The sequence below is a fragment of the Trematomus bernacchii genome, unplaced genomic scaffold (genome assembly GCF_902827165.1).
Source record: "Trematomus bernacchii unplaced genomic scaffold, fTreBer1.1, whole genome shotgun sequence".
In the NCBI taxonomy this organism is placed as follows: Eukaryota; Metazoa; Chordata; class Actinopteri; order Perciformes; family Nototheniidae; genus Trematomus; species Trematomus bernacchii.
In genome coordinates, this window is record NW_022987648.1 from 906827 (window position 1) to 930475 (window position 23649).

The 23649-nt window shown below is 40.7% G+C and overlaps 1 protein-coding gene across 3 annotated transcripts in view; it reads right to left on the bottom strand.

Annotated features, from left to right (window-relative positions):
* pde9a (phosphodiesterase 9A) overlaps nucleotides 1-23649 on the bottom strand; it is a 61762-nt gene that overhangs the window by 23539 nt on the left and 14574 nt on the right. For 2 of the 3 annotated variants that reach the window (XM_034134312.1, XM_034134311.1), the window contains exons 2-6: nucleotides 14904-14974; nucleotides 14047-14124; nucleotides 5125-5168; nucleotides 2822-2876; nucleotides 1819-1889 (exon numbers count right to left, since the gene is read on the bottom strand). In XM_034134312.1, coding sequence (XP_033990203.1) covers nucleotides 1819-1889; nucleotides 2822-2876; nucleotides 5125-5168; nucleotides 14047-14124; nucleotides 14904-14974 — 319 coding nt within the window. Of the gene's footprint in view, nucleotides 1-1818; nucleotides 1890-2821; nucleotides 2877-3278; nucleotides 3335-5124; nucleotides 5169-14046; nucleotides 14125-14903; nucleotides 14975-23649 lie in introns of those variants that run through there. The other variant, XM_034134313.1, reaches the window with a different exon arrangement.

Here is a 23649-nt window from a genome sequence, read left to right on the forward strand (position 1 = left end):
GGTAGGACAAACAGCTCAGATTTCTCCACACATTTCAGGAAACAGGTCCTTGGCATTGGCATGACTGGATCGATTGTGAACTGAACCAGAGCTTCCAACAGTAAATGTTAGGCTGGCAGAGGGTGCGGCCAGCGCCGCTGGGTGTGGCCATAGCTCTTCGGGATTGGTCCATTTCGTTCCGGATACGGCATGACATCATGCCGTACCCGGAACTAAATGGAAGACTCAAATGGGCAGTGACGTATCTCCAACGAGGCGTTTTGGGGAGGTATTTTCTGTGTTAGAGTTTTACTCGCTACAGGGTGTACTTTGAGGGTTTTGACTCTGCACACCGTTTACATGCATAAAAACCTTCATAACACACAAGGGGACGGGTAATAACCGGAAAAGCATGACATGGGCCTTTTAAGAAACAAACAGACGTGCAATCACCGCTAAATGCACTTTAATACAGGGGTATCTCCTCTTGCACCTTATGTATCTCTTGTATCTCCTCCTGCACTTTATATGTCGTAGCTGCTACATTGTACTGCCATGTGGTAAATGCTTGTATGCTGCTCATGCTCTTTCTGCATATCATGTATTTCTGTTTGCCATGTATATAAATGTTATGTTCATAAATGTTGTATGTGACGGGACTACGGATGGAAATGAGCTCAAAGCTAAAATCCGGCTCATTTAACAAAGCATTATTTTGTTTAAAATGTTCATTAATGTGCATTGTCCCGGTTCAAATAAACAATTAAATGAAAAAACTGTACTTCTTTGTCACTCGCATATCTCAACCACCCTGCACGAAATGCACATAGATCAAATACAAATGATTATCACTGTTAGCTTTAGCTTTCACACCATGTCCTCCACCAGGGTAGGTGGTTCATTTAAAGTGGACCTATCATGCTATATTTAAATGATATATTGTAGGGCCATACCTATATAAGGTATATTTATACATTTCTGTTTTCAAAATACCAAACAGATCATGCATTTTAGCCATGCCTCATTTCGCTCTATGTGCTGTTTGCCTGTCTACGGGGCTGATTCTGCTGACCACGCCCCCCTGCAGGAGAGGGGAGACGTGCTCTGATCAAGTCAAGAGGGGGAGAAAAATAGATCTCCGTCCTCCGTGTTTTATTATATTATTATAGGCCTATAGAGTCGTTATTCATTTGTTTTAAAGCTCAATAAATAACAAAGAAGACCTTTGACCCGGCACTTTTCTAATTTTGTCCGGAAGATTAAACTTTAAACGGACATCTTGACCGGCGAAAGAAACTGAAACTGAAACTCTGCCGCACGGTCCCCTCGTTCCTTGGAAGAGGCGGAGAGGTGGGTGTTTGTCATCTGCTGGTGGACTAACCGGAGAGAATTACAGTGCTTGCCTCGACGGGGAGGGATTGCATTGAATTAAAGCAGCGGGAGCAAACGCTTGCCTCGGGGAGGGAGAAAAAAAGCCACAGCGGAGAATAAACAGAAGGGTAACCATGGTAACTATGGGCGGGAAGTCTTCTTCGCTGCTTCAAATCTGGATCAGTTTTTATCAGATCCGTTGCAGCCCCTTTTTTAGAGATTTGGGTATGGAGGAAAATAGAGAGGGTTGTGTTTTCTGACACTTAGTGAGTTCCCTGGAACACCGGGGACACATATTCATGTATAAAAGACGTACAAAAGTGCATTTTGCATGATAGGTCCCCTTTAAGATGGGGAAGAATTGATTAAATAAAATATTCATAAGCCCCTTTATATTTTTGTATTTGTTGGTGAGCAAAACAGGTTATGAAAAAGGTGTAAACCTGAGAGGGGGTGGGGGGGACTTACGTTCCACTCTTTTCTCCAGCATGGCCAGACGGTTGGTGACCTCGGTCTTCAGCTCGTTGATCTTGAATGCCCTGCAGACAGATGGAGAGGGAGGGAGAAAACATTTGAACAATAAACATTATTGTGTATTGTGTACAAACATATATACCTCAATCAAAGTTTATTTAATCAATCATATAAGATATAGATTTCGATATAGATATCGATATATATATCCCTGTAGTGCTCCATTGTAGACCATCATATTGCATAACCATTAGACAGCTGAACATCTACATATTTCTGAATCAACAGGATTTCAGCTTCATTTGTCAAACTCAATTTTATTTTGAAATCTCAAATAATCAGTTTCTCATGGAAATAATTTCTGAAGCGTTACAGTCGCTCTCTCATTCTTCATGGAACAACTCTAACAGTGCCATCCCAGCTAAGTACTGAAGAATCACTAGGTCATAATAAATAAGGCAACTTCTGTCATATCTGCTAATTGATAATCCAAGAATGCAAATAGATCTCTGGCTGTGACACACAATTAGCAACCAGAGGCCAACGTGCTGCTGCACTGTTCCCTTCGGCCCAATGGACTCATGTTGGACCTGTGCACAACTGCTTCGCAGGATGTCATCACACAGAAACACTTCCTGTCTATGATGCAGGTTTAAAGAAAAGCATCCAAAAAGCATAAGCGGAGAGCTGAAGCAGAAAGGTTCCCAGCACTGATCACACACACAGGCGTTCACACGGTGCTGCTGCTGGTGCAAACCCTCTGTAAGAGTCCTCTGTCTCTTGAGACCAGGAAATACATTTGCATCAAGCTTCGAAAGGAGGTTTTCTCTTAACAGTACGCTAGAACAAACTGAAAGGAAGACACGATAGAGAGTAATAAAACTAAACAAATTGTTCACAGTTATTGATACAAAAACATAGAAAGTATGAATAAGTAATAACTCAAATATTTGCTGCAATATGAATGAGTTAACGGTGAAGATTTGATTCTGCTTACCTTGAGAACTGTTCTGCCACCTGCGTCAGTACATTCTGAAAGAGTTCCTCTTTATCTGAGGAGAGAGCACACACACACACACACACACACACACACACACACACACACACACACACACACACACACACACACACACACACACACACACACACACACACACACACACACACACACACACACACACACACACACACACAACACCACACACACACACACACACACACACACACACACACACACACACACACACTGTCAACAGCCTGTTGGAGTCCAGTGTAAACAGCTTGAATCCACTGAGGCAGAATATTTCATAATAAATACGATAGCACCTAGAACACACTGACATAAATACATGCAGAGCTGATGTAAGCTAATCCGAGGGCATCAGATGTCCTGAGCAACAGATGGCAGAGCCAGTAGAGTGAGAAGAGAAGGAGAAATGTCCCTCTGGTCTCACCGTGAGCAGCAGAGCGTCTGCAGAATGGCTGACAGCTTGATGTGTTAACAAGCACTTCTGATCCCTCTTCCCACTCACTGGCAACAGGCTGGACTCACTAACACAGCCCTGCCATTGGCTAAAAGCTCCACTGTTGTGGGCAAAGTCCAACACCACAGCCAATAAACTAACAGCTACGAGAAATTGTAAAAAGAAAACAGCTATTGTTGGTGTGTTTGTACATTGTGTCATTCACATTCCCTGTTTCACAGCAGGTCACAGGTCAGTGAGGACTGAGAATTCCTCTCTGTGATTAATTAAGCTGCTTCAGCTGACTGATCTCACACATCACATGGCAGTTGTTCTGTTTGCAGCTGTTTGAAATAACAGCTGTTTGAGTGGGACTGAGTATTACTGGCTAAGAGAAGGATTCATCATTATTTGAGGTGGATGTTAAAATCATAAACATTTTCTTAGCCTTCTAAAGTGACCTATTACTTTATAAAGGAATTTGGCAACTTCTAATTTTTAACACTTTAAAGAAACAGAAGAGGAGAATAAACACACTGAACCGTGTGCTTGTTATGTCAAGGCCTTTTCCACATCTGTCACAACCTCTGCGAGTGAGCACAGCTTCAGAGATATATATCTGAGATATGTATATGATAAATATGTTTACATCTGAACAACAGCTATAGCCACATTTAAAGGTGTAAGCTATTCATTTATAGCTAGGTAGATAATAGGAATAGGAAAGATGTTTCCTTTGAAAGTTTCTGGACCAGTCCTTTTGACTTTAGCTTCGATCTTAGGAAACATTGTGATGAGGTACATTCCTGTTCCCAGGCTCACTAAAAACAAACCTTTATACCGCTGCAGTTAGGGGTTCAAATGCATGCTAAAGAGATTTAAATACTTTTGCAATCAACAGCTTGATGGAGAAACCCACATTACTGTAGGAGAAGTTTGACATTTGGGGGAATGTGCTTATGGCCATGAAGTAGTTACACCCCCTCTGAAAGGAAGTATGTGAACATTAATGTATAGATTTTATGTCATTTAATGGCTTTAACTGAGTGTGTGTTTTATGTGTGTGTGTGATTTATGTGTGTGTTTTATGTGTGTGTGTGTGTGTGTGTGTGTGTGTGTGTGTGTGTGTGTGTGTGTGTGTGTGTGTGTGTGTGTGTGTATTCATTCATTCAAGTATTCATTGTTGTTTGTGTATTTATGATGTTTAAAACAAACAAGGTATCTACCACGACTGTTTAAATGGGTAAACGTTTTTCGGACTACTACGTTGAAATGCTCTCCGCAGACCCATGCTCACAGCGTTATAAACCTTTTTCTTACTCAATATCAAGCCACACTTATTGTTTTTACTTCGGCTGTGAGTGTTTGTGTGTGCTCAGGATGAGTTTAGCTTGTTCTAGCTGTATCGCCAAGCCTGTCTGCTCCTCCAGCAGTGTGTGTGTCTGTGTGTGTGCGAGCAGCAACGAGCCTGTCAACTTCCCGACCAATCAGAGCACTGGGCTCACAGGGAGGGGGGGGGGGGCAGGAGCTCCAACAAGCCGTTTAGGACAGAGAGTGAATACACATACTATACAGAGATGCTGTATGAGAAACCAATGTGAGTTTGGGAAATTGCACAATATAAATCTATTCTAGTAGTTATGATCAGTGGAAATGGCCATGACATGGGACCTTTAACTATTAAAGTCCCCCCTTATCTCTGTGTGTGTGTGTGTGTGTGTGTGTGTGTGGGTGTGTGTGTGTGTGTGTGTGTGTGTGTGTGTGTGTGTGTGTGTGTGTGTGTGTGTGTGTGTGTGTGTGTGTGTGTGTGTGTGTGTGTGTAGTCTCTGGGACTCACCAGCAAGTTGTCCTCCAGTCAAAGGTACCACCCGGTACGGTGACCTTCAACACACCAGGACACACAGGTTAGTTTTGAGAGCAGAAGAGTACAATGCGTCCTCTCAGCAGACACATTGTACTCTTCCTCCTGCTTACTAATTCAAGGGGGGAAACAGACACACATGCTCACACACACACACACACACACACACACACACACACACACACACACACACACACACACACACACACACACACACACACACACACACACACACACACACACACACACACACACACACACACACACACCACAGAGATTAAGTAAGGGATAATGTGCAGGTCATTATGGGGGAAAGAACACCGACAGGCTGATCAGGAGCCCGACGCGAAGCGGAGGGATCTAGATCTGCATGAAGGTGTTCTTTTCCCCATAATGACCAAGTCGCTGCACATTATCCCGCTTATTACATGGCCACATTCTCAAAAAAGTAATGATATGACTCCCAATATTAATTGAAATGCTTTTATGGATTTTGAAAATGATTTTATTGATTTAAAAAATAGTTGTATGTATTGATTTAAATTGACATGCATCCGCTAAGAAAAATAGTCCGTTGTTACCGTTTGAAAAAAAAAACGTAGCAACGCAACGGCAGGAAGGCGGAGCTTTTTGATTACAGATTTGAAAACATGGTTGCTTGCTTTAAAATTAGCACAATTCATTATGTCAAACCTTGGAAAGTATCTAGATATCCCTGCCCTAATGCCAAAGTAACTGACAACTGAATATGTTTTGCCGTTTGATGTCTATGTCTGGACCGCTGCGTAAAAAGGAGGGTTTCTGCCAGTTACTTCTCCGCTGTTTTCTTGTGCTCTTGTCTTGTCGCTCTTGTCTTGTCAGTTAGAAAAGCAAACTGCATGCAGTTTGCTTTTCGGCCAAACTGTATACAGTTAAATCGAACTGACTTGTTTGTGCAGATGTGAGCGTCCTTAACAACGGTCAATAAATCCTTGACAGCAGTCTGTCTGTTCTGGATTAACAACGTGTCACGTGTTCTGAATTGACCAATCAGAATCGAGTATTCAACTAAACCATGTAATAAAGAGTGTTAAAGGGCCCATGTCATGCTTTTCCGGTTATTACCCGTCCCCTTGTGTGTTATGAAGGTTGTTATGCATGTAAACGGTCTGCAGAGTCAAAACCCCTCAAAGTACACCCTGTAGCGAGTAAAACTCTAACACAGTCTATGCTGCCCCAAAACGCCTCGTTGGAGATTTCTCATTTTCCAATCTTTACTTCCTGGGTATCACTACGTAGGGATACCCAGTAGCCACACCCAGAGCTATGGGCACACCCTCTGCCAGCCTTTCATGAAACAAAGCTTCCCAAAACCTTTCAGCGATTCATGCCGGATATGTACAGCGTAGGGCACTGAAGAATGATGCTGTTCCTACTTTGTTTGGACCAGCGGGAGATTCGGGTACACAACCTGTAAGTATTCATTGTTGTTTGTGTATTTTTTATGTTTAAAACAAACAAGGTATCTACCACGACTGTTTAAATGGGTAAACGTTTTTCGGACTACTACGTTGAAATGCTCTCCGCAGACCCATGCTCACAGCGTTATAAACCTTTTTCTTACTCAATATCAAGCCACACTTATTGTTTTTACTTCGGCTGTGAGTGTTTGTGTGTGCTCAGGATGAGTTTAGCTTGTTCTAGCTGTATCGCCAAGCCTGTCTGCTCCTCCAGCAGTGTGTGTGTCTGTGTGTGTGCGAGCAGCAACGAGCCTGTCAACTTCCCGACCAATCAGAGCACTGGGCTCACAGGGAGGGGGGGGGGCAGGAGCTCCAACAAGCCGTTTAGGACAGAGAGTGAATACACATACTATACAGAGATGCTGTATGAGAAACCAATGTGAGTTTGGGAAATTGCACAATATAAATCTATTTTAGTAGTTATGATCAGTGGAAATGGCCATGACATGGGACCTTTAACTATTAAAGTCCCCCCTTATCTCTGTGTGTGTGTGTGTGTGTGTGTGTGTGTGTGTGTGTGTGTGTGTGTGTGTGTGTGTGTGTGTGTGAGTGAGTGAGTCTATAACCCTTGGGCAGTTCTCATCATTAATACTGAGGCCATTCTACTTCACTGACGGCTTCAGAGAGCGTGTTGGGGGGAATGTTGGTCTGTCCACCTTTTCATTCTGCTCAAAGTCAGGCTTGGATCAAAGTAGCCTCTCTGATGGTCATTGAGAATTACCAAGCAGCAGCTGTGGAAAATTCCATAAACCATGAAACATGTGCACTTTGTTAAGATGGTGTTTAAAAAATGACTTGCTGTCAGGTGATTCATGATCTTTAGGTGCTAAAAGATAGATGTAATACAAACAGTTTACAATCACTTGTTACTGAATGCTATGGTGTGGTAGGTTTTAGCTGCAACAACCTAAAGTGCTTTGACAGAACTTTGATGGTGATGGAGCAATGTGGGGATAATTTAATTTCCCATTTCCAAGTTTATACATCACCTATTTTGTTGCACACACGTATGCACGCACGCATCAGCTGCTTGCTGCAGCAACTGTTTTAAGGTTATATTTAGGGGCTTAATGAGGTGGCGGTAGCTCATTCTGTAGGGACTTGACTAAGGAACCGAAGGGTCTCCGGTCAAAGTCCTGATTGGGCCAAAAAACACAGAGTGTAGACTGGTAGCTGGATAGGTGCCAGTTCAACTACTGGGCACTGCCGAGGTGCCCTTGAGCAAGGCATTGCACCCCCAACTGCTCCCTCGGGACTGTCAGCCTCTTGAATCTGGCACCTCTCCAGCAACAGGTCCTGTTACTGCATGCGTTCATGAGTGCATTGCGACCTGTGTCACGTATATGAATGAAGAACTGAATTTTCCCCGGGAATTAATAAAAGTAAGTCTTATTTTTTGTCTTATTCTTAGCTGCTGAAGGTTAACAATAAAAACAAGTGGAACTAACAGCATATACAGTGGAGGAAATAAGTATTTGATCCCTTGCATATTTTGTACAGTAAGTTCACCAACTTACAAAGAAATGAACAGTCTATCATTTTAATGGTAGGTTTATTCTAACAGTGAGAGTAAGAATATGAAAAAGAAAATCCAGAAATTGACATTATATAAAAGATAAAAATGTATTTGCATTTAACTGTGGGAAATAAGTATTTGATCCCCTTGCTAAACATGTGTTAGTACTTGGTGGAGAAACCCTAGTTGGACGCACAGAGGTCAGACGCTTCTTGTAGTTCAGGCATCCTCAAAGTCCGGACTCCGGTCCGAATCCGGACCGAACCACAACTGTCTCTGGACTCTGAGCAAATTATACTTTTCATCTGTATTATCTGTATTATCTGTGTTATCTGCGAGACATCGCCACAACGCAACGAGTCAGAATTCTCCGCTATGTCCACTGCATACAGCGCTCTGCATGTACGACACTGTCTGTGTGTGTCTGTCAACGCTTTGGTCCAATCACATTCAGCATCCCGTCAGCGTTTTTTCCCCCCACCAACAGTCTGCGAATCAGAGGCACAGTAGGGCGGGTCTTCGCGGAATGCGGGTGGGAAAAAGGCGTATGTGTTTAAAAAAAAAAAGTCAGAGTTAACAGCTCATCTAGTTGCATCTGTACTGTAGCTAGTAGTTTCACCTACCGGGGTGGCATGGGGTGGCAACTGCCACCCTAAAAATAGGCCTTGCCACCCCAGCTGCCACCCCAGTTGGCAGCTTTGTTTTGAAAGAAAAGTTGTGGCTCATCTGACATTTATGAGAGAAAGTCTCTAATGTCCAAGTGCAAGTGAATGCAGCACAAGACGCACGTCTTGTAACCCCTCCCCCGGCCCTGATTTCATTTGAACGGGACAGCGCAAAACGAGAAGCATTCGGACCCAAGTACTGAAGGAATGAGGTGCGGTCTACAATGACAGAGAAGAGACTGTCAAGTGTGGCTGTACTCAGCATTGAATCAAAACGCACTAAAGCTGTTGATCTTAATAAGTTTGTGAGGCGTTTTGCTGAACAAGATGGTAATCGCCGCATTCAGCTGTAATAGACATGTCAACTTGATGCTCTGCTCACGGATGAGCATACAAAACTGTTAAGATGATGACCTTACGTGTGTATATATTGTTTTCTTTGTGGGGGTCTGCCCCCAAAAAACAGTTTTAAGTCCTGAGAAAGTCAAATAAGACGGTGTGTAAAACTACACTGCCCAGACAAAAAAAAGTAACAACTTTGATTGAACTAGGCCAGTAGGTAAGGACATTCCACTGGATAATAACTGAAGTATAAAAGAATGCATGACTGAAGTGATGGAGACCATGTTTGAAGGCAAACACGAAGAGGAAATAACAGGTCAAATCAAGCAAATCCCCCTCTCAGATTCCACAGCAACCAGAAGAACATAAATACTGGCTGGTGATTTGATGAATCAGCTTTGTGATGGAATAAAAAATGCACAGTGCATTTCCTTAGCTGTGGATGAGTCCACTGACACCACTGACAATGCTCAGTTGCTGGTGTTTGTGAGTTTTTATGATGAGGCAAAGGGGGAGTTTGTTGAAGATGTGTTGGGCCTGACGAACCTCAGTGGACACACAAGGGGGCAAGACATTTATAAAGCAATAATGGGAATGCTGAATGAAAGAGGGTGCAGCTGCCTTTATTCATAACTGTGCAGCTCTTACACTGCGACTCTGAGGGATCAAGCACAGACACAATAACAATGAAAACTGCTGCATACAGATTATTTTTGTTTTTGCAACCTCGTGTTAAGAATCTTGTTGCAATTGTTTAAAAGTTTGAATGACCGTAATAAACGGACCTTTGTCTTATTGAAACATTTTTTTGGACTTTTAAGATTTGTATTTGAGTACCCCTGTTGTAGCTGGTCTCCAGGTTTGTGCACATCTCAGGAAGGATTTTGGTCCACTCCTCTCTGAAGATCCTCTCCAAATCCTGCAGGTTTTGAGGCTGATGCTTGGCATCTGGAAGCTTCAGCATCTCCTCCTCCAAACACGGCGTGTCTAGTTGATGCCAAAGATCTAGATTTTGGTGACATTAACTGTCCTATTCCCATCCCTCACAGAAAGTAATCAGAAGGAACAATCTCATGGGGCAGGCACTTGGTTTTGGGAACCTGATGATGGTCACCTGATTGTCACTGGTTCAAGTCCCCACATGGACCAGAAAAATAAAATACATATGTGGTGTGGACTGGCAAGGCACCAAAATCCCAAGTGCATCAGAGCCCCAAACATGACAGCCCCTTCACTGTGACACCCCTCCATCAATGCAAGTGTTTGTTCATGTGTGTATTTGAAGTGAAACCTGAATTTCCCTCGGGGGATTAATACCGTATTTCTGCCATCTGATTCTTTCTTTCGACTTAAGAATCTAGACCTCCACCACAGGAAAATGACGGGAAAAGATGGACCAAATGGGTGGGGGTGGTGTTAATGGTTACCTGAACTTCTGCAGGAGAACTGCCTGAAACAAATATATCTTCCTGGGACCCGAGGAAAAAAAGTGTCTTCCAATTTCCTTTTTTTTGTGTGATTTCCTACCTATTTAGGGTTAAAAAATCTTACAATTGAGACTTTTTTAATTTAATTTAATTTTGAATGTCCACTGTAGAGGACGTTGGGACCATTTTAGTTTGAAAAGTCGGCCAAAATTAACAGATATACTATGTAACGTATTATGGTTATAGAATGATATTAATACAAGAATACATTCACCTTTATTTAAAACATAAATAGGTAATTGATCTGAACATTGCTGTTTATTTGGTCACTAAAAAACTAGTTTGGTTTTTGGTGAATCTTTCCAGATCTTCAAAGACTTTGTAGTCAATGTAGTGGAAAAGTACCTCAATGACTCCAGTCGGCACGGGCTGTAGGGCAGAGGTGGGAGTAAGTCCTACATGTGCAAGTCATGAGCAAGTCTCAAGTCTTGACCTACAAGTATCAAGCAAGTCCCAAGTCACTGTGGTGAGAGTCAAGCAAGTCAAGTCAAGTCATTGCCCAGGTCAAGTCAAGTCAAGTCAAGTCATACGAAATTCTGATGAATAAGCCCAGTTTCCGCATTTAAATCAGTTAAAAGACAGTGGTTATGAAAATGGATTCAACCCACACTATGATCTTCATTACATACACAGTTAATCATTTGAAATCTAATTTAGACCGATGACAATCATATTAGATTCATATTAACCCTAGAACTGCAGACAATATAGCTAGGACTCAATCAAAAAGTCTGTTCAAAAAGGCAGAATTCCAGGTAAGAAAATCATATATGGCATTTGCCATGACACATATTTAATTTAAATTTCTGTTAACACTAGAACCGCCAACAGCGTCAGCACCTACATAGATATCATTTTCAAATCATTTAATTTGTTCCTCTTCATCATTTCCTTATAAACTAAGTAGGACGATTTAAAACTCACTTAATTGGGTTAATTTAGAAATTGCTTCAGTTTATCATCATAACAGATCAAAAAGTTCAGATTCATTTTACAATAAATCAAGGAATGATGCACTTCTACAAACAAAAACAACATAATTAAAACATTTAAACAAACTACTAAAAGTAGATGAACTACATTATTCAACAGTTTACAGTAACTTCTGATAATAACACAGGGGAAATAAACGAGGCATCTCTTTTCCTCTCTCTCTCTCTCTCCCTCTCCTGACAGCCCGTCAGTATCAGGGTTAGTACAAATGAATCCCTTGGCGGTTCTAGTGTTCATTTACCGTTTTGTCTTCTCTTTGTAATGCTTAATCGATTTGAAACCAAGTCTAATGTAGCTTAAACTTAACGTTAGCTTTCTAGCTAACACAACACATTCACGCACCTTTCTCTGTGGGTTTTTTTGTAGTGACGAATGAAGTTGGATGTTGTGGTGGTCGTGTCACTGATCTTTATGCTGCAGACCCTGCATACCGCTGTTCTCTTCTTATTAGCGTCATCGACAACATAATCCTTGAATCCAAACTTCACTATTTTTGGAGTAACGCTAGCCGCTGCCATGTTAACTGACACTCCTGCCTTCTAGTGGGTTGCCAGGTTTGCGCGCATGGCGCTATAATCACCCAATCACGTTTTTTGAAAAAACTAAACGTAATATCTCACTACAAAAACAAACGCAAATATTTAATTTTAAAGAGTCAAGTCCTTTCAAGTCATCCGTCTCAAGCTTAAGTCAAGTCTCAAGTCATGAATACCAAGTCAAAGTCAAGTCAAGTCTTTTATCAATGTTAGTCAAGCAAGTCTCAAGTTAAAATATATGCGACTCGAGTCAAGTCATGTGACTCGAGTCCCCACCTCTGCTGTAGGGTCATCTTGACTAGTTTTATGAATGTGGTCTCCATTTGACCATGCTCATAGAAACAAAGCTTGCATTCCTGAGGCAATTCTCATTTGTCATGGCTCCACTTCAAATAAAAACAACAATAAGACATACGTGCTACTCTTGGCCCACAGAGGGCCATGTCTTTCCAGCTCGTCCCTATCTGTCTCTCTGTCTGTATCTGTGCGCTCATGGAGCCTCCTGCATCTTTCCCCCCTTCTTCTTGACCCTCTTCTATCCCAGGTGTGAAACCCTCATCTCTCTCATCATCTGAGAGCTCAACATCTGAATCTCCCTTAATATCTGGTACAGAAAATGTCTGCTTCAGTTCCGTCTCCTGCAACAATATTGAGTCATAAAGTCCATGAAGATGGTCCTGACGTCCACTAGAATGGACATTTATAAAAGAGCTGTTATTTCAAAACTTGAATTATTTAATTGCTTTCAGAACTAATGATATGGTTCCTCACATGTTAATAAACAAGAACATATATGATTTTCATGGTAAAAATGACAATTATTCAACAATGTTTGACTTCTCCTCCTGCTTCTATACAATGTTGTTTTTGGTATGCCAGCCATTTTGGATGAAAAGAAAGAGGAACTTCCCAGCATGCAATTTTAACCAATGACATATCACTGGAAAGACCAGGATGTCCTCTGTACAGTACATCAGGGATTGATAGATGTCCTCTGTACAGTACATCAGGGATTGATAGATGTCCTCTGTACAGTACATCAGAGATTGATAGATGTCCTCTGTACAGTACATCAGAGATTGATAGATGTCCTCTGTACAGTACATCAGGGATTGATAGATGTCGTCTGTACAGTACATCAGGGATTGATATATGTCTTCTGTACAGTACATCAGGGATTGATATATATCCTCTGTACAGTACATCAGGGATTGATATATATCCTCTGTACAGTACATCAGGGATTGATATATGTCCTCTGTACAGTACATCAGGGATTGATAGATGTCCTCTGTACAGTACATCAGAGATTGATAGATGTCCTCTGTACAGTACATCAGGGATTGATATATATCCTCTGTACAGTACATCAGGGATTGATATATATCCTCTGTACAGTACATCAGGGATTGATATATGTCCTCTGTACAGTACATCAGGGATTGATAGAGTAGCTCAAAAGAGTAAAAGGAGATGCATGTTAACAACATGTCCACTACAGTGGACATTTTCAATGGGCTGAGGATATGTCACTTTCCATAATCACTATTCGTAGGTGAATAAAAACCTTAAAACAAATAATTGTTTTTTATTCTGATATGGAATACAGATTACTCTTGAATTAAAAGGCTTCAGGAAAGTGACACTTGAGTTGCTTCTATTGCAAACCTACTGTACACTTCACTTATCATGGCAGTTGAAGGAGCGTATGTAAACAGCAAAGTAGGAGGAGCAGGGGACACTGGGATTTACAGCCAATCCGCAAATGTGTCTTTAACTTCGCAGCCAGCCGGCGGACTGAACAGATGTTTTATCAGACAATCGATGAATCAACAAAGAGCTCAGAGGGACAGGGTGTACCTCTCTGTGTTGTGTGGCATGGTGGGGTCGATGGACACCAGGGCTCCAGTGGGATCCATCAGGGACAGGTTTGTGTTCCTGCAGGAAGACACCAAGGCAGCATGAATATGAGACACCTTTTCTCTCTGTAATCCTGAGTCATTTTAGACATACTATTGGGAGTGTTGCTAGCACTGCTAGTTGCTAGAGACAACAAAACATCCATGCTGTGTCGCTGAGCACACTGCAGAAGGATGTACAAAAAAAGAGGAATTCTTCCTCCGGGGTGTGTGAGTGATAATGTCTCTGCTGCAATTACCAAATCGTTTTTCAAACCACGTTACAATGATGCCTTGAGTTTCTCTAGAACTTGTAGGTCATGATGAAACGGACAGGCTCCTTAAATGAAACCATTTTTTATTTGAATAATGCTAAGAAGTGATTGACATGACAACACTTTGATGATTCACTTCCTTATTTGACAAGACTAACTCACTTTCTCTTTAAAGGGATATGTGTGTAAGGTCTTCATGTTCACAGAAGGTCTATCTTCAATCGCAGGAAGACTGGCAGAAACTACAGTGAAGCTAGGTGTGTCTTCAAAGCAGATCATTATCATTAACTGAATATATTGTTTATTGTAAAAATGAGTTAACAATTCTGTCATCATGCATCGCTCCAGCAAACACTTCATATGGTTTTCCTAGATGTTTCTTTTTCAATGTGCTCCTGAAGCACTTCAGCCCCCGAGTCTCAAGAGTCATGCCCCCCGAACTTCAACTCATACAGCAGAGGATCCAGAGAGGCTACTGCATGAGAACACCATTACATATAGCAGCACCTGTGTGTGAGTGTGTGTGTGTGTGTGAGAGTTTTACCTTGGCACACCCAAGGCTGTACAGAACAGTTCCTTGATGTCACATGGGCTGCAGAATCTACTGAACACCACCTGAGGGAGGACACACACACACACACACATACACATACACACACACACACATACACACACACACACACACACACACACACACACACACACACACACACACACACACACACACACACACACACACACACACACACACACACACACACACACACACACACACAAAAAGGGCATGATTTATAATCAATGACCCAACAGGTGATGTGTATCTGACTAAGTGAAAGTATTTCATCCAAATATGAAACGTTTTACAACATCATGGCAAACTTTGAAAGTAGGGAAGGTCAAAATATCACATTTATTGATAATCACTGGATATCAGATGAAAGCTATGACAGACGATTGAGATTTAAAGTCAGTTCAGGTTAAATACTTTTGATAACTATTATCAAATTAGGGCTGTGCGATATATATTAGTTTTATATCGATATGGTATGGTACTAGACGTTGATGGAGCCATATACGGACCAAGGACGGCGCTACACCGGGGCTAACTGGGGCTAAAGCACAAATATGGGTAGCCCCAGTTCAGCCCGGCAGGTGTCATTTGGAATATACAGTGGTAAAAAAGTGACATACTGTAGGCTAATCAATGTGTTTTTTAAACTCTCTGAACAAATAAAAGAAAAAAAAAGTACAATCTATGTTGTTTCCACATTGGCCTACCTCTCAAAATTTAATGAAAATTATAGTCGGAACAACTCCTCAATCCGTAATACACAAATATTGAATTTTTCAGAGAAACACTTGAACGTATCATTATTATGTCGTACCACCGTTGTCAGATATGCATCTATGCCCATTGCCAGCATACAGCGCAAAGTTTGCACTGAACCACAACAACAGACGCATCGTCGTTTTTTAAAACAACACTGGTGAGTCATTTATTTATGTATTATAAATATTTCATGTGAAATTAAGGGGTTGGGCAATTTTGAATAATGCCCCCGTCGAAGCCTTGTTACGAATGTTCTGTGAATCAGGACTCCCTCGCCGATGTTGTTAGTTTGTCATCAACAATAATCTTTTAAATCAATGTGCAGTTGTGAGTGACCATTATAGTACTACAGTCTGCTCAACTCCATTTTACTAGACCATCAACAGTTGATGTGTTGTTATTTGGGGATGTCATTGTGTATTATGATGCTGAAAAAACAGTTTGTGTTTCTAAACATTATTTCAGTCAGACAACTCACGTGTTTCTCTTTGATATGTTTATTAGAAGCAGCATAGAGTTTAAGTTTGGCGCCTAGGCTCGGGCCTCATCACTCCACAGATGTACACAGAACATTGAGTGAGGATTAGATAACTATCCCCCCGAGCCTACAGGTGGATGCTGGGATGGAAGCTGGGGTGGTGGGGGGGGCAGTGGCAGCAGCAGCATAGCGAGGCAGAGGCAGCAGACCTGGCAGCTTAAATAGAGCGGCATGTTTAGGAGAATGTGTTTGGTTGGTTGTAAGAGGCACGCGGAGCGTTACGTGTAAATGTATCATTGGTGCTCGAGTTGACTGCCTGAACTAGCTCGCAGGCTTCGCCCCATTTATTCAATGGTTATAACAGTGCATCTCTTTTGGTGGATCATGCTAAATGTTTGTTTGTTAAATTTGTTGAATATTCTTTGGCAAAACTCAGTTAAAACTGCATATAATTCTAATATATGCTTTGTGCTAGATCGGATTCTATGGAAAACAACGAGAACTTCCTTATAAAGAAACTGAAGTCCTGAAACTCGGCTATTTTCTTAGCACCCCCCACTTATTGGTCTAGACCAGGGGTCACCAACCTTTTTTAGGGTGAGGGCTACTTTAAAAAAATAAAACAAGTCGGGGGCTACTTTTACTCCTCTTTTTTTAGTTTTTTGATGATGATATGCTGACCTTTAACCTTTGTGTGCTGTTTGGGTCTGTGGGACCCGTTTTCAGTGTTTACTAAAAGAACATGTATGCAATCTAATTATTTTAACCTGCTTTATTTGGGGGTGGACGGGCCTCACCTCCTCTAGGGGGGTCCTCACCTCCTCTAGGGGGGTCCGGGGGCATGCTCCCCCGGGAAGATTATTTTTAAATGTTGAAGTGAAATGCATCAATCTGGTGCACTTTGAGCACAACATGAATTGATGGATACAACACTCTATGAAAGAGAGCTGTATACTTTTCAATAATCCAAAAATCTTTAGAATATGATCACAACCAATACAAATCATTTAAACTGGTTTATTCTTATCTTATGTTAGTTTATTTTATTTATGCTTATTTTACTAATCACTCCCCTTTCAAACTGTTTTTTGTTTTTTTTACTGTCCTATACACATTGGAATGATTTCTTACTTTATCTATATTAAATAGATAAAGGTGTGCTCTCCCTAGCTCTCTCTCTCTCTCTCTCTCTCTCTCGCTCTCTCTCTCTCCCCCTCTCTCTCTCTCTCTCTCTCTCTCTCTCTCCCTCCCTCTCTCTCTCTCTCTCTCTCTCGCTCGCTCTCTCTCTCTCCCCCTCTCTCTCTCTCTCTCTCCCCTCCCTCCCTAGCTCTGTCTCTCTCTCTCTGTCTCGCTTGCTCACAGAGGCTGTGTGCTCCTCCGTGTCGATGACGGCTTGCGTTAAAAAAACAAAAAAAAAACATATTTGTAAAGTGGGGGGACACAAACGGGATTTCGAAAAGAGCAAGGGACATTTCCCCCTGTCCCAGGTGGAAATTACGCCATGCGTGTGAGTGCGTCAAGTGCAATACATATATATGCAAGTTGCAACACAACATCAAGCAAGAACCTGATTGGTCGATATTTATTGTGGGGGTGGGGGGAGGAGGGGTGTTGGATAGATATAGAGTTGTAGATAGAGTTCGCTATGATTTAGGTTTCGTTTATCCATACAGATGGAGCATCTTATTTCAGACTCCAGCTTACTGCTTCCTGCCTACTACCTGCCAGTTACCTGCCTAAGACCTGCCAAAGACCAGTATCTTGGAATGTTAAGCCCTCCCACTATTTTCCAAGAGGGCGTTGCCAGATTTTCAATTTCAGGATTTAACCAGGAGATGGCGCTTCCTTCACAAAAACAGGAAGACAACTTTTCATGGACTTTCAGTTTTGTTTAGAAGAGCATTTGAACACATCAATATTTTAGATCAAATGAAGTATATCTAATCTTGTAATTCAATAATATATAGTCTTTATATATTAAATAACTATGGCCAAACTAAGACTTAGTTTTTCACAAGAGAAAATGCAGATATTATATAAACTAAAGTTAAAATCTTGTTTTTAATGCCCCAGAGCAATAAAAACACTTGGTAAAAAAGTGAGGCTTTCATAAATTGCATTTAGCTGACGCTTTTATCCAAAGCGACTTACTATTTAATAAATGATAAATGATTATTCATAACAAATATGAGTGATGTGTGATTATTATTAATGCTATATACTGATATAGGGCTAAGTAAGCAATCAATCCTGCAAATTAACCCTTAGTTGTTCAATATATTTATTCAGACAATGTGAGTAGAAATACAGAAATTCTGCTCCCACCTAAGGCCAACGTTGCAATATTACAACATTTCCCTAAAAACTTACCAAAACGTAAACATTTTTAAAACTCTTTCATTTCTGCTCCAGAGGCTATACAACAACATCTGAAAGGTCAAAAAAACAAACAGGGCTAGACAGCCATTTGTAGCATATGGGAGAATGGTGATGTGAACTCAACACGTAGTCACTCAGAGGGGGGTACTAATTCTTTTCAAATGCATATCGGCAATGCTATCCATTTACATGTACTGTAGGCTCTTTCAGTCAAGAATTTGAATTTGAATGGGATGGAGAGACGCTCTGCCAACACTGACCCAATCTTCTGCTCCTTACAACCCACTCACTGCCTGTGTTTTAACATGTTTTAACCAAGCGGCAAACTCTGGGGAAGAGCCGGGACGCCAATACGGAAGTGCCACAAACTGCAGTTCATATATTGGCCGATAGGCGATGACTGCAGAAAGGAGCAATTTCCATAGACCCCCATGTTAAAATGCCCAATTTCACAGCAGAAAAAAAACGTTTCTAGCCCTGGATGCAATAAATATTATTATGTATATAGTTAGATTCCACCTTCATGATTATGAATCTGTGAGTGAATTGTTTTCTAACATGACCCTTTTATTTATATTAGGTCTTAAAGTTTTTGCATAAATTAGGGCGTGGTCACATTGAGTGACAGCTCTGTCAAGTGACTGCTGCTGTTAGCTTCTTGTCTCTCTGCTAGCTGCTCCGTCTCCGTGAAGCTACAGGGACTCTGCCTGCTCAGTTCATCCAGGGAACACAACTTGACCCCGGCCGTGTTTGTTTGTTCTTCATGCTTATATATCGGACTATTGTGACTCGCTCTGCGGTTAAAACAGACGGTGCATGAATGCCGTTTTGCGGTAAGTGAAATTCAAGTACTTTATTTATGTGTTTTTGATTTCAATCAGCTACGTAATGAATGTTAAGGCTTGGGTTAGCGTGTAAGCGAGTGGTAGCTACATCGGTGCTAACGATGCTAATCTTAGCCTCCAAGTTAACTTAAAATCATAGACTATATATAAAGGTTAAAACGAAATAGACAAGTGTTAAGCGTTAAGTGGGATAATACTGTAGAACAAAAGGCTTCTGTTTGAGGTTGATAAAATAAGGTCATCCTTGTAACTTAGAGAGATATTTTATTATGTAGGTAGGAACTGTATGCATCGCTAAGGTTAATTTAAATTGGCTATGCTCAAGTATGTAGACAAGCTAACGTCGAAGTAGTGTATGTGAAATCAACCTCACAATAAGATGTGTGTATATTACAATTATTAATGTCATATTTCAAGATGATTACTTAGATATTACAATATGGTTGGTTGAGCTGGAGTTCATTATTGAGCTTACACGTTAACGTCACAGTCATCTGAAGAACGAACCCAAACATTGTTGTTTTTATTAATTGCATTACCAAATTGGTATCAAATAAACAGTAAGCATTGGTAACACAACTTCCAAAGTTACAGTAAAATAAAAAGGACCCTGACTCGGACAATACACAATCCAACATGTTCAACAGAAGAGAATAAGTTATATTGTTTGTACACATGGTACTTTACATATATATCTGTTTGTTTAAAGTGTCCAGGTGATGCAGACAGGCTGGACCAGAGAGTGAGAGACAGAACTGGACTCCTCACAGCAGTGAACTTCAGCACAGGTACAAATACTCTTTTTTCATACTGTACAAAGAATCAAGAAAGATATTGGTTTAAATAAATGAAGTATTGACTTTAATACACTGATATACATTCCATTAAACAATACTAAATACTAGATCACCTACACATCAGTGAAGTTGAGGGGTTTTTCCATGCAAAGGGTTACATTTAGATGTTAACAAGCAATATGACGGTCAGCTTTCTAATTTAATGTATTGAAGGCAAAGATATTTAACGCATAGTGACAACTGCTATTTATCTCTCAATATTGTCTGTAAAAACGTGGTAAAAGTTATTCTTTCAGTGAGACAACAGAGCAAGCTTGTTTTAATAACAGTTAAATATTATTTTGATAATAAAATACATTTCAATGTTGATGAATTTCATACTGTTCATTCATAATCTGATTGTCTTTGTAGCTCACTGTTGAAATAAAAAAAAACATTACAATTACAAAATAATTATATCTACAGCCCCTAAACACAAACACACCTCTTTCATAAATAACACACTTGTTCTGCAATAATATGTTTTATGTTTCCTGTAATTTTTGTTAGGAAAGGACATGCCTGAAAGACACGACTCAGCATCTCCTCTTTCTCCGAGGGTCAAGAAGAACATCCAATAGGAAAATTAAAAGCTGATGTTATGAGATGTTAAGACCAGTACAGGACATTCACTAAGAAACTATTTTTATTGTGAAAACACAGTCAGCTGATCGAATGCACCTATTTCCACATCTACACTCCATCAGCTGATTATTTCTATTTGCCTCACTTCATGAGCTTCACAACATGTACCTTGTACCGCAGAGTTTGCAACGCAAATAAATGGGGCCAATCTTCAGTCGGATGTGAATGTGTAATCTAACATTTTCAGTAAGAATAATGGACAAAAGGAGTGCAAATACAAATACAATTTATTGAAATGTGAACCAAAAGTTAATCAAACATGTTTTAAATAAAAAGCACATATGGACAGAAGGTGTAAACCTATTCAATGTATAAATAAACACATTTAGTCAAATAAAGCGACAGACTAGGCCTGATCAGGTGGTATCAGCTATGCATGGGCTCCTCCATCAGGTCTGGTCCTCCTCACAGAGGAAAGACCCTCAGTCCTCTCCGGCCAAACCAACAGACAGGACGTCCATCACACGGAGGTTTCTCTCTGAAGTCTCTGCAGCTCTCTGCACTGTCTCAATCCCTCCACACTGAATATGAGAGGGGAAAAATGAAAATAATAAATGCTTTAGACAATAAGAAATATAAAGTTGACTGTTGAGTTGCTCAGTTTTTTTAGATTGTCAATACTATTACTGTATAACTAATATCTCAGGTTAAGAGGCACCTTCAAATAAAGATTGGTCTTTAAATACATTTTGTCTTTTGAATTGTTTGTCTAAAGTCAAGGATCTAGAACTGGTACTTATAGTTTTAATGATACAGTCTGGTTATTGCTGTTTGGAGGAGGCCTCACAGGTAAGAGCACCAACTAGCTATCATCACATGTACCTTAGCTTAACTTAAATGTATTAAACGTATAATTAAGTGATGGCAATATATAAATAACTAATGTCATGCAAACATATTAATATTTGCTTGATTCCAGTGTTTAATTTAGCACAATTGCATACAAACGTTAAGGGATTTTAAGATTCTGAAGTATTATGCTAAAAACTCAATAACTTAGATTATTATTTATAGTTTTGCTGAATAGTCTCATGTCCGCTTACCTTTGAAACGTAAAATGCGACGGCAGTGTGCAGATGGGGAGCATGTTAGCTTAGCTTGGTAGCTTCAGCTAGCTCTGGAACTTCCAGCCCAGTGGCAGCAGGTCACGCCTCGGCTCCGCCTCTTTGCCCTTATTTGGAGCAGGCTGGAGCAGGCGGGGGTGGAACTCTGACGCCACTGTCGAGCCGTTAGTGGCCGACTCCGCCTACTAAGGGCTTCTCGGCAACTCTGCAGAATCCTATGGGTGACGTCACGGACCCTACGTCCATTTATATATACAGTCTATGGTTTTAACATGTTCTTTTGTTTTGAAAAGCTATTATAACCTCGGTGAGATCCCATTCACCCAATACACCCAGTGGTGTTAACACATATTCATTGTGACGTACAATGGAAAAAATGTCATTCCTTTCGTACATTTCTGAATGAGGCCTAACATTCCGAGGTTATTCTGTATTTTCTGAGTTCTTGGTCATTTTCCACGGGGGCGTTGGGAGATGGCACATCAGCATAAATACAGCGCTGTGACACCACACCTCGGCAGGAGCCGAGGTAGCGTGCAAACCATAGGCGGCTACCCTGAGTTAGGAATTTCATGCTTAGTCACACTGCAGATACTGTACATACAGATGGAGCAGCTTATTTCAGACTCCAGCTTACATACATTTCCCGCCTAAGGATAATATTCCCACAGTGCAGCATAATATACAGTATCACACTGTATTACAAATTCAAAGTAAATGACTGTGGGTAATACAGCAATTTACTGCCTAGATTACAGATTTTGTTTACAGTGTATGTTGCATGTTTTAAATGTATTGTATTTACTTGTTTAAAATGAAATGTGTTTTAGATTGACTTTTAAAATCTGTCCAGGGAATAACTACAGATGAAAAATAGCCTCAGTCTTGTCTTCCAAAAAGTTTGTGACAAGATGTGAAGTCAACAGGTATTCACTCAGAGGGGGGTAGGTACTAAATGCCACCCATTTACATGTAGGCAAACAAAGTCAAAAATCAACATGCAGTAGGGGGGTGGGGGATGGTGAACGGTATGGTCAATGTTTGTAAACACAATCCCCCCTTAATTCATGTAATAAAAACATCTCAGGTCAGTAACACTGAAAGCTAAATGTGCAATACCATGTTCAGCTATGTTACTATTTATAATGTTATTGTTGTTAGAACAGAAGATGTTTTTCTTTATATTGAAGTTAAATGCATCAATCTGGTGCACTTTGAGGGGAAAATTAAGAGATTTATGGATACCGCTGGAAAAAGCTGCAGTACATATGCCGAGCCTGTACGTAGCGCTGTAACTTCCTCCACAAAAGCAGCCTTCTGTTTATTCAACGTGGTGGGGGCCGAGGGAACCGGGCAGAGTTTTTCGCCGGTCAACGTGTGTTAAAGTTTAAATCTTCCTTATTGAGCTTTAAAACTAATGAATAACGACTATATATAATAATAAAATACACGGAGCCTGGCCTCTCTTTGTCCTCCTTCTCTTCTGACAGCGTCAGTGTCTGTCTCATGCAGCAGCTGATCCAGTAATGAGTGACACATTTTGAGTTGTATACACTGTTGGAAAGAGGAGATTCCTAGCTTTCTAATGATATCAGGATTGTTTTTGTACTCCAAATATTAAGCAAAATATGTCACATTATATAATGACTGTCAGCGAGTCATCATTTTGAGAAAAAGGCCTTCAAAGTTTCCTCTTCTCTGGAATCCATCGAT